Source organism: Lissotriton helveticus, chromosome 4_1 (assembly GCF_964261635.1).
Source record: "Lissotriton helveticus chromosome 4_1, aLisHel1.1, whole genome shotgun sequence".
Taxonomy (NCBI): domain Eukaryota; kingdom Metazoa; phylum Chordata; class Amphibia; order Caudata; family Salamandridae; genus Lissotriton; species Lissotriton helveticus.
In genome coordinates this window covers 1027353502-1027367431 of record NC_136063.1, presented here as the reverse complement: position 1 = coordinate 1027367431, position 13930 = coordinate 1027353502, and the positions used below count along the sequence as shown (strand labels likewise).

The 13930-nt window shown below is 44.7% G+C and overlaps 1 protein-coding gene across 1 annotated transcript in view; it reads left to right on the top strand.

The window, feature by feature from the left end:
* Nucleotides 1–13930, top strand: part of MTRR (5-methyltetrahydrofolate-homocysteine methyltransferase reductase) — a 415823-nt gene that overhangs the window by 115313 nt on the left and 286580 nt on the right. The window contains exon 7 of the mRNA XM_078687627.1: nt 1685–1838. Within this exon, the coding sequence (XP_078543753.1) occupies nt 1685–1838 (154 nt within the window). The remainder of the gene's footprint in view (nt 1–1684; nt 1839–13930) is intronic.

Here is a 13930-nt window from a genome sequence, read left to right as displayed (position 1 = left end):
CAAAAGGCCCAATGCATTTCGGGAATTAACACTCCCTTCATCAGGGGCATCCTGGCATTCACCAGTAGAAAGTATTGCACGCCTTAAATTGGTTGAAAGACATACTTGGTTAAAAATGTTGGAGCGTTCGGACTAAAACAGAATGGTGTGCATCTCATTCCCTCAATGTCGCTGTTAGAAAGTTGCCATTATTTTGCTTTAGCCATTTTGTGTCTTCTGCCTGTCACTGATCACATGTCTTTGGGTAGTGGCACTGGGCTTTGTATATTCCGCCTAGACAGCCACACACAATGTGAGCTTAGGTGTCACTTGATGGGACACCCTGTCAGGATGGGAGGGAGGAGCCGGACCCGCGTCACTTACACCTGCATAGGCTGTGTCAATTCCCCACCCTAAGGCCTGCATACTCCTCTGTAGTGAGTCTGGAGGCAGGGCAGGAAGGGAGGGCATCTGTGCGTTTCAAAGGCATCTCTTTGAAGTCTCCCCACTTGAAAAAGACCACAGCGAATATGAACTGTACCTCACACACCACCATTTCAGTACACTTCTGGACCTATGTTTACTCTGCCAAGAAGGACTGCTGTACTGCTGAAAGGACTGCTACTCTGCTGAACTGCTACTCCGAAGTAGCTGCTTCCTAGCTGTGCTGACCTGCTGCCCTGCTGCCCTCTTGCCGGTGGAAGAAGAATTGGACCTGGAACCCATCTTGAACTTAGTCCCCCAGAATGACACCAAGGGTTAGTCTGCTAGCCTCCTGATCTGAGTCTCAGGGACATACCAGACCCCCACAACTCCTAGACCTGTTTTCAACAAGCTCCTGACCTCCAAGAGGTGCCTCTCAGGTCCTGAGCCCTTGGTGTTGCTCCCGAGCCCTATAAGTCAAGCTTTCGGGCTCTACGTAAATGGGCACCTTTGCACCGGAACCACGCCGCTCACATAAAGAATCAGCAGGAGCCTCCACAAGTTTGTCGGTTCTCACAGCAAACATCGTCTGCCGTTGTGGATTGCCAGTGCAAGGCTCCAGCCCGCAGGTCCACAATGCCTGGCCTGCAGTTCGCAAACTTCTTCCCCATGAACGGGACTCTCGGCACAAAACTTAAAAAGGTAAGCCTTCAGCTGGCGTAATCTGGGCTGTATCCGACCTGCCCTCTATTGCGGTTGGCTCAAATCTTTGGATTTGATCCGGTCTGGTGGAACAAGATATCCCCAGGTGGCGCTGTTTTTCTCTAAGCACTATACTGCAGTTCATTCTTTAAATCTACATAATTCTGGTTCTACTTATTGGATTTCTGTTGTTTTCGTCTGTTTTCTTCATTATATTAAGCTCTAGTTTTCTAACCTGATGTAGGATCATATAGTGTGGTGTTTTTTTTACTGTTTTCACGGTTTGAAATGTTGCAGAAATACTTTACACATTACCTCTAGGTTGAACCTGACTGTGCCAAACTACTAGAGGGGGAGCACATGTTAATTCGGGGATTGTTGGTGCCTTACCCTGACTAGGATAGTGGCTACTGCTTGACTGGGGCTCACACCCCAGTGAACCAGGACCCTAATTTTTAAGTGTGTTAAAGTCCATATGTTCTTGAATGATAGGAATTTGTTTGTTGTATAGTATTGGTAAGGTAGAAATCCGGACTTTCTGTTTTAATACTAATACTTAGTACAAAAATGTTTGTTACAGAATACTTCATTCACGTACCAGCCTGGAGACTCTTTCTCCGTAATGTGTCCAAACCCAGCCAATGAGGTGGATTTACTTCTTCAACGTATGGGACTTTTTGAGAAACAAAGTGCCCAAGTCTGCCTATCAATCCTTCCGGGCACTAAAAAAAGAGGTATTCTTTTTCCTGATCATATAACTGCTGTTTCTTAAAAATGTTTTTCATGTTCCATCTTAGTTTGTCTTATATTTTTTTTTTTGGGGGGGGAATCCATATTTGAACTCTGCTAGGTCATTTTAAAGGATGAATGGAAAAATGCTTCCACCATGCAATCCTTTTTCATGCTTTCTCGCTGGGTAAGCATCGAATGGGCATCATATCTTGGGCTGGAAATAGGCTTTACATTTATTGGTGTGGTATTTTTCTTGCTCAAATGTCTTTGTGCATTGTCCTTTCTTGAGCACGTTTTTATTTTGGATGCTGCTGTTTTGCTTACTTACTGCCTTCCTTCCCTGAAGGCCATTACAAAATACTATGCTAACCCAAACAAAATCCGAAGGACCTGGGTAAAATGCAATACACAAAACAATGGTCCTGACGAACAGAAAGGATAGAAAAATGCAATTTATGTATCCTAAATCAAACTTTAAAAAAAAAGTAACAGGAAGAGACCATATAAATCAAAAACCATAACACACAGAACATAAAATTAATCCAAAACATAAATTCGAATTTACATTAATGATATACATCAAATATTTTCGCACATTGGTCACTCAAAGAACCATAACGGGAAATACATGTACCATAAGTCAGTAGAAAAAAACAGTGTGAGGTCACAGCAGTTGTAATATAGCAATCATCAAGAAACAGCCCTTCATTTTCTTACTGCAATGGAGTAGATGTATTTAAGGTAAATTGCATTCACACTGATAGACCTGTAAATGCTCCGTTATTGTTGGCATCAAATATGGGAAGGGAATTAGATTCTGATAAATTCCTTACCACATAACCACTGAATAGGTGTGAGAAAGTGGATTATTAGTTGGGGTGGATGCTGGTCTCTCACACGTAATATTGTCACTGCTCTGTTAGGTCATGTAAAGTTTTCAGTAATTTAAACCTGAGCTCAACCCCTGGTAGCTATGGCAGCTGGCACAAAGCAGACAGGCTTAATTTAAGAAAATGTGTAAAGCATTAAGAATTACCAAAACAGTTAAAAAGTCAAAAACACAACATAATAAAAATCCCACTCTCATTTTTAAAAATAGAGAACATTTTAATGAACAAAATAACACCAAAATGAAGAAATCTAATAAGGTTAACTGGAGTTATGAATTTGTAAAGTTTGGGGGAAAAAAGTCTGATTTAATTAGGTTTCATTTACATTTTTAGCTCAGAGCGCCAAATGCGGGCACTTGGTCATGCGAGACCGGGACACAGGGTTGACCTCAGTGGATTGGGGGTCAGATACAAGATCCAGGCAAGTCTCGGTCAAAGTTTTCCCTTTGGTCTTTGACTTTTTTTGAGAAGGTATAGTGCTAAGCTGAGCAAAGTCACAGGCTGCATCCGAAGATGAGGGTGTCAATGACGGATTGGCAAAGGACAATCTCGACAAAGCTGTCCATGAAGGTTCGCAAAGCTCAGAGTGGGAAAAGAATAGAGTTTGCACCCAGGAAGCCATCAAAGTTGATTGGATGCTGCTTTGTGTCGAGCCTTGTAAGATTTCCATCCTCGGACTTAGTCTTTTTTTTGGAAGGTGGATTCTATCAGCTGGGAAAGGCTGTAGGCTGTGACCTGAGAGGGTTCTACATCGCCAAATGCTTCTCAGCATTGTCCTGCTGAATCAGATTTGCAGCTGGGAAAATAATGTAGCTGTAGTGAAGTCAGGCACACCGGTGATGCACCCTTGACGGATTGGCTTTGCAGGTTGGGTCTCTTGGTTCTACAGGCAAAAATCCTTGGAACATTTCCAAGTCCCAGGTTTAAGGGTTAGGCAGGAGGTGTACACCGCTTCAGGACACCGGTAGAGGTCAGGACTTACTCTAGTAGAACCCACCAGCAGGTTCCAGGACAGTTACAGTTGGAACTGGAACTTGGGAGTTGGAAGTTGGGAGCTTCTTGAACCTTTTGTATCCCTGTTTTCCAAGGATATTTGGCGAGTGTCCTTGGAGTCTGCTTCTCAGCCCTGTGTACAAGTGGGAGCAAGTCCAGCCCTTAGGGTTCTCCTCATGGCTCAAAACAGCAGAAGCAATCCTCATTCTGTCTTCCAAAGGTCCAAAGGTGTTCTGAGGAGGGTAGTGCTGTGTGCCACATTTCTGCCCAGAGCCAGCCTGTGGGCTGGAGAAACTCCTGGGCACACCTTAACCAATGGGGTAAAGTTCCCAGGGGTGTTCCTACTCACATTTGCACTACTTACTGTGTGTTGTACTGGCAATTACCCTTCTCTACATAAAACCAAGATGGTAGAACCTTTCTTCCCTTGTGCAGAGTTCCCTTTGCCCTCTCAGAGCTGTGGCTGTGATAATGGGCAAACTCTTCCTTGTGGAAAATTGACTTTTGACTTTTTTCACTGTCAGGCCATGTAAAACATTAAATTCACATGACCTACTTTTTAAATAACATTCACTATTGCCATTTAGGGTCTATGTTATGTGTGACTTCTACGTATTAAAAAATAAAGGTTTAGGCTTGGACAAAATTTTATTTTGCCAGGTCAAATTGGCAGTTTTAAAACTGCATATCCAGGCTTCAGGGGCAAGTCTGGTAACATGCTTTGCATTGTCACTTTAGTGGTGCCACAATATGTGCTGCAGTCCACTGGAAACATTAGTTTTACAGGCTCTGTGTACACTTTTTGTGCCATATATTTGGTATTTATAGGTAAGTTACATATACCAACCAGGAGTGTAACCAATCTCAACATGCTTTAAGTGTCAGAGCACATATAGTGGGGTCTGGATAGTAGTATCTCAGTGCACAGAGTCAAAAAACTAGCAGCATCAGTCCAGAACAAAATGATGACCATACAAAAAGAGACATTTTTATACAATAGGCATTTCCTATGAAGGGAAAGATTGTGTGTGTCCAATTCTTGAATAAATAAAATCTTATATTTATTCAGATATATTGTCAGAAAATTGCATCCCATGAAGGACTTTCAGATAATAAACATACTTATGCCAAACATAGTATCCTTGTTTCCTTCAGGAGGGCAGCTTATAGTCAGAAGGAGGTGGAATATTCTTCACCTTTCTGTCCTTTATAGAACTGAAATGTTCCTTCACATTAGCTAGGGATTTTTGTAGGGACCTGAGGCAAGGATTATGCATGTCTAAAGCGTTCTGAAAAACAATGTCACTCTGGTGATTGGTTTAGAATAAAATTTATTAAAAGTTGATTCTACGGACCAGTTCTGGCACTCATGATGTCATCCATGTGTTCCCCTAGAGAAGAAGCCTTAGATGCCATTGCACCCCTAACTAATTGTGCACCAAAAATGGAGGTATCAATGTCACTTCAGCCATAAGCCATTTTATACACCTAACCAGGAAACTGGTCAGTATGGTTTTCTGATGAAGATTCGATGCTTCAGCACCCCCTGGAGGTCTGAGTTCCTGATTCATCGCCTCATACCTTCTGAGCCATTTGGGATTAACTGGAAAAGACAGCAGAGAGGCTCATCTAGTGTTGCACTTTGTTATTTTGGACACTGTGAAGGTGACTCCTTCTGGAGTGAACATTCTGGAAGATAAGACTAACGTTCTCTTGTCTAAGACTGTTTTTCAGGAAACCAAGTACATTAGCATGGCTGAACTTTGCCATCAGTTCCTTCCTGAAGAGGAAGTCATTTGATTTCAGTTGGAAAGTGTTCAATACTGGGCCCACAGTTGGCAAAGGTCTTCACCTTGTCCAAGTAGTAACCATGTTCCAAGTCAGGGTAAGTTACAACACAGTACTTAATTATCCTGTGCTCACCGCCCAGTTGCGTGGCACAGAGCAGGCAGGTTTGGTTAACTTAGAAGGCAATGTGTAAAGTATTTGTGCCATATCTTGTACAACATCACAGTGAATACACCACAAAACAAGACTCCACACCAGGTTTAAAACAAGAAAAAATCTTTATCTTTGCAGGATAAAGCCAAGGTGACAGAAATCAAATCAGTGTACTACAAGTTATGCTTCTGTGCCGGCAAGGGTCAAACGTCAGTACTTGGCACCAATGAGCCTCTCTTAGAGCAGTTATGGTAATCCTTCAAATGTGCAGAACAATAGAACAAATGTTCTGCGGGACTCGGCGCTTCCCTTCGGCTCAGGTCCATGGGGGTGGCCGGAAAGGCGGACAGGCACATTCAGAACTGTGCAGGTCCACAAAGCAGAGGCCCGCAGGAGACAGGGGCCCTGCTACGGGCCCCCAAAGTCCCTTTTTGACAGCCTTTCCATGGTGGTCAGACCACCCTGGAAAGGCTTTCGGAAAGAGACATCGTAATCCTTACGATGGTTCCTGTGCAGGCCCTGCCTTCATTGTAGGGTTTACGATCCAACCGATTCCCAGAGCCCGTCGGAATTGTCGACCAGTCCCTCTGACCGCTGCGGTCTGACTGACAGCATCATAATGCGAGAGTCAGACCGCTTTGCTGGATGTCAGCTGGACCGCCACGACGCCCTATCGGTGGTCGTCTCACCGACCTCATCAGGCCCTTTTGGTTTTGTCAGGCATTCCACTGCGAAGGAACCAGTAGGAACTCCAGACAGTTAATGTGAAGGCCCAATTAGTTTTTAGACCACTGGCCTCTTGAGTAATATTCCTACATCAACCTCCCTATCCTAGATGACTTTCGTCTTATTCTATGACTAGGTCTGGAATGGATACACAAATGTCTCTCCACTGCAGGCGTCCCTGTGATTAGCCACCCCTGGATCCCAGTCTTTACCTTTGAAGTCTGTCTGATCATTTCTGAGTAGGTAGAACCCATCCCGAGGAGTGATGCTTCTCGCTATAGGATCAGATACTGAAAAGATCTGGAAACCATGCTTGAATTGAAGCAGTCAGAAAGCCTACCAACCTCACCAGTTGTGTGAGAGAGATCCATGCCTTTGGTACTGTTAATTATAGCTCCTTGCCTAGCTTCGATTCTTTGTTTCAGGTAAGTTTCAACATATGGGATTGTTAGATAAACTAAGACTGGGGCTTAGCCCTACAGGGTTTGTTTTCACACCCACAGGTGTCGCAAGTGAACTTGGTTCAATGCACCAGTGATTGAATGTGAAATTACAGGTTATTGTGACCCCACACAATACATAGTTGATGTGTTGTTCATGCTTTCTAGGTTCCTAACAGTCCTTAAACAGGGATTCAGGGATGTGGTGGTCATTTGAGATGTCAATTTCATTTCTTTCAATAGCACATACAAGTATTGCACTACGAAAAGACACTTAATGCTTTAAAATATTTATTTCAACACTCATTCTTTTGCTTAGCACATTTTAAAAAACCTCACAAAATATTACAGCATTAAAGCATGTAGCGAACAACCGAAACAATATGAACATTTCTACAATAGTGGAAATATCATCTAGCAACCTAACACCCAAAAACCTACTTCGATGCACTAATGGAGTAGCGTAATTTGCATCTAGAGTCTCTCGAAAGGAGAACACTCATCAGCATTAGCTCCTCTCCTCCTGGGCATGGCTCAGTATCCACTTTCTGCACAGAACAGGATACTGTGGCATCATGTCTGGTTGTCTCTGTCAAGATCTTCTGGCAGTATATTGCGCGATAATCTGGGGAACAAAACATATGCTGCCAAGTGGTCACTTGATGGGCCTTTTATACTGTGGTTTATCTGATATGGAACTTTCTGTCATAACATTAGGAAAGTCTGACGTAACCCGTATGCTTCAAGATGCTACTCTTCGATGCATTCTTATTAACAAATAAGGTAAAAACATGGCAATTCAGACTTCATTGTTTATGTTCTTATTATTATCTGAGCTCCAAATTGAGAAAACAAGGCACTTGTCCAAGACTGATGTTGCATCAGTTACCTTTCCGATGTCATTGTCCGAATGACTTGACACTTTGACAGGTAACAAGATTAAGAGATAGCATCTGTGTCAAAGGCAGTCAAGCCAAAGATTAGACAAAAAAAAAGACAATGGAGTCTGCTCAAAATGGAACCTGGCCTTATGGACTTTACATCAGGATGAAGAGTCCACCACAAAAAATGATTTTCTGTGTTGGGGACAAGCATGACTTTTTCTAATTAAGGATGAACCCCAATGCATACAGAAGAGAGAAGATCATCTGAAATTCCTTTTTCAGTTGTACTGGATATCATCCTGATATAGTATCAGATGTCTTCCCCCGGATGAAGTACTTCTATGATAGTCTTAAGTCTTGGCTGAAACAACAAGGGGCCGATGAGCCCTAATGGGAGTGACACAAACTTGTTAGTTTTGTCCCTCCAAAGCGACTCAGGGAATTTTCAATGAGGGGGGAAGGTCGGTGGCAATAGGTACATATCTCTCATCCAGTCTCACCTAGGAGAAAGTCCCGGAGAAAATTGATTCCTTACATCGTGAAATTGCGATATGGCAACCTTTTATTACATTTTTGAATGTTGATAACTGGGCAGTGGCTTTTGTCATTCTGCACAAATAAACATGGCTCATAAAAACCCATGGATATAGGTGGTGGGTACTATTGCTTCTTTACGCTGAAGCGCTTGAGTTCCTGATTGATAAAGATTTTCTCTGATGTGGAAAACTGTGAAATCCCTATACAGTTTGAAGGATCCATGCATCCATGGTAATGTCTTTCCACCTGTGGACGAAATGGCCCAGACTTCCTCCCACCTTTGGTTGGGAAAAACAGGTCATATGTATGTTGTATTGTGCCCTGGGCGATGGCGGCTCCCCGAAAGGCTCTTTTTCCTCTAATGCCTCTGCTTGGGAACTGAACTTCCTCTGATTCTGCCACTGAAAACTTTGTCTTGGAGGTTGTCCTCTTTAGCCGGCTTAGAAAAACAAATTGCTGGTAGGGCGCCTCCTTCCTCTACCATGCCCTTCAAAAACCTTTTGTCCAAGCACCTTTTCATAGATTGTTGAGCCATGCCTTGGGGTGAAAAAGTTGTGACTAATTTCCTATGCGCTTTTATGAAGGGTTCTCCAAAAAGACTCTGCCACCTCTGCCATCTCAGAAGTTACCAGTCCCTCGAGTTTGAGATCAATTTTAATGAGGAGTGAGTGGTGCCTTTCTGTAGCGACAGCGCAATTCTCCTTGCAGAGGAATCAAATAGCTTGTTGTGCCGGCCCAGGCAAGCGGTCTAGAGAAATTGTTTCTGTCCTCTCTTGACTATTTAGCCGTATCTAGGATTTCTGTAAGTGGGCCCGCTATATCCAAAAAGTTTTCTTGCCAAGCCTGCCAAAAGCAATCAATCCTTTCTTCAGGTTCTTCACAAAAATTGGCCAAGAAAGTGGCATTTTTTCCATTTATTGCCAGAGTTGCATGAGCGCTACCCTGTAAGGAGGGTCTGGGCCCTAGGTCGACCTCCCTTTTCCTTGTTTCAGGTTTGCGTAAGCTGTTGGCAACATATTGTGCCAACTTGTCTGCTTGAGACCATTCCAAGGAATGAGGATGGTAGTTGTCTTCTCAATCTAGCATACCTGAGGTTATTTTACTTCTGAATCTGCAGCCCTAATCTTGAACGTTTGTCCCCTGCGTTTGAGTGCCAGGGTTGACTGGGACCGGGTTCATCCTCCTCATCAGGAACTTTTGATCTATCCCTAGAAACTGGGTCATCCAAATGTGGAAAATTCTCTGCCAACAAAGATTGACAGAGAATACCGTCAATAAGATGAGGAGCTAGGGTAAGTCCTTGTTTTTTAAGGCCTCCTTCAGATGTTTTTGAAGGCATCCAAGTGGAAACTTGATTCTTGTTAACTCTTAGCCTTATGAGGTTGTTAAGTCTCAGGTTTTAAAGGGCATAGTATGCCTGGGATTCTTCCGCAAAGGGGTGTTTTCGTGCCTGTGTGTCAGGCAGTAAAAATGTTTGTCTTCCCAAAGGCTCAAGGGATGTATGTTGTTACAACGCATGCCTTTACCACGCAGGTTTTACAACGCAAGTCGTTACAACGACTTGCGTTGGGGGCGCTGGATAGTGGAATAGTTTAATTTACTATTCCAACTCCAGTCCCCGTGGATAGTAGGGAAGGTTTTGGATAGTAAATTAAACTATTCCCTATCGTACAGCTCTCCCAGCGTAAGTCGTTGTAACGACTTGCGTTGTAATACCTGCGTGGTAAAGGTACTGCGTTGAAAAAGTTGCGTTGTAAAGGATGTTCTCCAGGCTCAAGTGACCGCTATTTGTACAGAATAATCTTTTTCCTCATCTAGAGTGAAATAAACTCCATTTCTCTACAGTCTTCTCTTAGAGGTCTCCTTTCCAGTACCCTGCCATGGAGATCATGGACAGTTTAAACTTCTTTACGGGTTACTATGGTCACCCTGATAACCTTATAAAAAATATAGGTTCTCTATGGAGACCAGCATCAAAGCCCTACTGAGTATATCAAGCAACAAACACTTGGTGCTGGGGAGACTTATTCCATATTTTTTGTCTTGCTGAATGAAGGTGTCTGTTGGTTGGCATATTTTCAAATACTTTGATCTACTGGAAGGAAATTGGATGCAGTGTTCATATGGCTACTCTAATGCCTGGAAAAAAGAACCACTGACACAATCGCCTGTTGAGAGGAAAAAGTCCTCCCCATGGTAAGAGACGTGGACCCCCTGCCCTGAGTGCCCAGCAGTACCATTGACTTTATCCCTAATGCCTAATGCGGTTTGTTTTGTCATAGGTAAACACGGATTATGCGTGTGCACCGTGACATAGGCCTGTATCTCAGATTGTGGTCTTGTTGGACCAGAGGGCTGTCATGACTGTGTTTGCAAATACCACACCCTGATAAAATACAGAAAAGCTACAGTACTGAGCAGTGCACATTGACAGAAGGTGTGCGCTGAATGTATGTGTCTGTTTTGGCATGATGCATGAAGGTAACAATACTGAGAACTATGTATTGCTGTGAAAGTACACTGAGTACAAGCGTGCCTGCAATAGTACATTACGTGCAGGACCCTGGGTTCCATTTTGGGAAGCCCAGGCCTGCCTGGTGAAGACATGAGGAGTAGAGCAATCCCCCAAGACAGATTTGTTTTTTGCTGCCTTCCTATGAGCTGGGTGGCACACACTGCAGGAGGGGAGAAAGACTTCCCCTTTGCACTTCGAAAGGCTGTTCACTGGTTCAGTGATAGATCACACGGAATGAGCCTGGACACAGCTCTGGAAGGACATGGGGCTAATAACTGAATCATAAAGAGTGAGTCTGGGTGCCCAGGATTAAGCTTGTGATGCACATATCACTCTGGCCAACATCCAGTTGTGAACTCTAGTCCCTCCCATGGCCTGTGTTTTTGGACAATCCGCTTCAGAGTCTTTCCTGCTGTGACGGACGGCCTTTTAAGGAGAAATAAGAAAAAGAGAAGTGCGCTAGTACCATGTCGCGCTAGCTGCTACAGGTCGTGTTTTTAAATGTTTGCCCTGATTTACCTTTAAAAAATTTCTTTCTTTTTTAATTACCTTTTCTGTGCCTGATCTCCTCTGTGCTCCCTCGTAACACCAGCTAGTTCCACCCCTGCCCCGGTCCACCACGGGCTTGCCCGATTGCTGTGGAGGGTAGGCAGGGCGGCCAATCTCTACTCACGACGCTGGGAGGGTGGAGTCGGGGGTCAGCGCGTCAGACACTTAAGGAAAGGCTGCTTCCTGTTTGCTGTGGACGCGAGCTAGTACCATGTCACGCTAGCTGCTACAGGTCGTGTTTTTAAACGTTTGCCCTGATTTACCTTTAAAAATTGCTTGCTTTCTTTTTTAATTATCTTTTCTGTGCCTGATCTCCTCTGTGCTCCCTCATAACACCAGCTACTTCCGCTACTTCTACTGATTTCTGTGGAGGGTAGGCAGGGCGGCCAATCTCTACTCATGACGCTGGAAGGGTGGAGTCAGGGGTCAGCGCATCAGACACTTAAGGAGATGCACTTTCGTGTGCGCAGCGGACGCGTGCAGCGGGTGCGCAGCTGAGCCCGTCTGCGCCCATCCGCGCCTGTGCCGCGACCAGCACTAGGCATGCTGCCGGTGGACCCTGACGCGGCGAACCTGCTGGTCGAGGTCTCAATTATTAGCTTTGAGGCCTTAAATCGGTTGTAGTAACACCAAGTGCAACCCCTCCCGGCTGCTTGTCAAGCACTTTGTCTGTAATGACTGCTCTTTCTCTCTCGCCCCTCTATCGGATAGCCCACGAGAAGGTAGCAAAGATGAGCCACACAGAGAGCCTTTTAGAGAGATTAAAGCCTGTCTCCTTAACTGCCGGTCTCTCCCACGGCATGCGGGCGATATTTGGCTTTCCCTATCTTCTCATTCTTGGGACATGACGTTCCTGACCGAGACCTGGGTTAAAGATACTTCCAATCCAAATATCACCCTGGCGATTCCCCCGGACTACCACTATGTCGGGATCAGTCGGCCGGGCACAAAAGTGGGAGGAGGGATTGCTATAATATTGCGGCCTCACTGGAAGATAACTTCTAGAAAATTAGTAAACACTGGCCCTATTGAAGCAATGTACTTCAGTTTTTCAGACACAACTCATCTGATTCTTGCGGGAGCACTGATTTACAACCCCCCAGGTACACAGGCTTCTTATCTCACAGAGTTAATAGTGACCCTGGCAGACCTATCCCTGAAACACCCACACTTTACCATCTTGGGCGACTTCAACCTGCATCTGATTACATATCTTGCTCGAAGGCGAGGTCTCTGGTGGAAACTCTGGCTGGCATGAACCTGGACCAGAGAGTACATGGTCCCACTCACTGTGCGGGCCACACCCTGGACCTTGTAATCACAAATCTGTCCGTCCTTACGACCTTGCCCCCGCTTCCCCTTACCTGGTCGGACCACTTCTTAATCCTTTTTAAGTGGACTACCCCTCCCTCACTGGCCACCTGCAGTAGGACAGAGAACCTTGGTAGAAAGTGGTATAAAGTTACCTGTGACGCCCTCGAACCCACTTTGACCAACCTTCGGACGACTTGAACGCCGATGTTACAAATTTTAATATCCACCTTTCCACAATAATTGACGCTATTGCCCCCTTACAACCCCTCTCATCGACCCGAACGAAACCCTCAGCCCCCTGGTTCTCTCGGCTCTGCGTGAAGAAAGAGCAAATGTAAGAAGCTAGAGCTCCATTGGCGACTCACCTATGACCCTCCTGCTAAAGTCATATACAGAGCTGCCTTAAAATAATTCCACAAACTTAAGCAGGCCACCATGAAAGAATATTTTGCTAACAAAAATAACTCTGCGGACAATTCGGCCAAAACTCTATATCAAATTGTGAAGGACTTCACTAAATCGACAGCTCTTACTTACCCTACGAAATCTAGTCAAGAACTCTGCAATGGCCTTTCTGACTTTTTCCACACAAAAATTATTGATATCTTCTCCTCCTTTAATCTTGCTGAGGGGTCTCGTAAGGAGAGTCCCTCCCAGTACTATTCCCCCTCCAGTGAAAAGATGTTTTGTGCCTTCAAAGCAATCTCACTGGACACTGCCCTACTGAAAATTCAGCGGTGCATATCAGGTTCACCTCTAGACCCGGTTCCCGCCTAGGTGTTCACTACCCTGGCACCAGTTTCGTCCCCCCTCTAATTTCAATCTGGAATTCCTCCCGATCATCTGGCCAATTTCCTACAGTATGGAAACAGGCCAAGCTGATCCCCATTCTAAAAAAAGGCCGAGGCTGATCCGTCAGTATATAGCAACTACCGGGCTATATCGCTCTTCCCCAAGCCAGCCAAGATATTGGAAAAAGTCATGCAAGAACAGCTGGCCGACTATTTGGAGTCTAGAAAACTCCTCCATGATTCGCAATCCGGGTTCAGATCCGGGTACAGTACGGAGACAGCTCTACAGGAGGTTACTGAGATGATTAGGGAGAGCGTGGACAGAGGCGAGGTAGCCATGCTGGTGCTCCTCGATCTGTCCCCGGCTTTCGACACCGTCTCTCATTCCATCCTGCTGGATAGACTCCATAATGTAGGGATACGAAACACTCCCTTGGCCTGGATAAAATCATTCCTAACAGATAGAAAGCAACAGGTTTGGTGTTGGCCCTATCTGTCAAAAGAAAAAAAACCT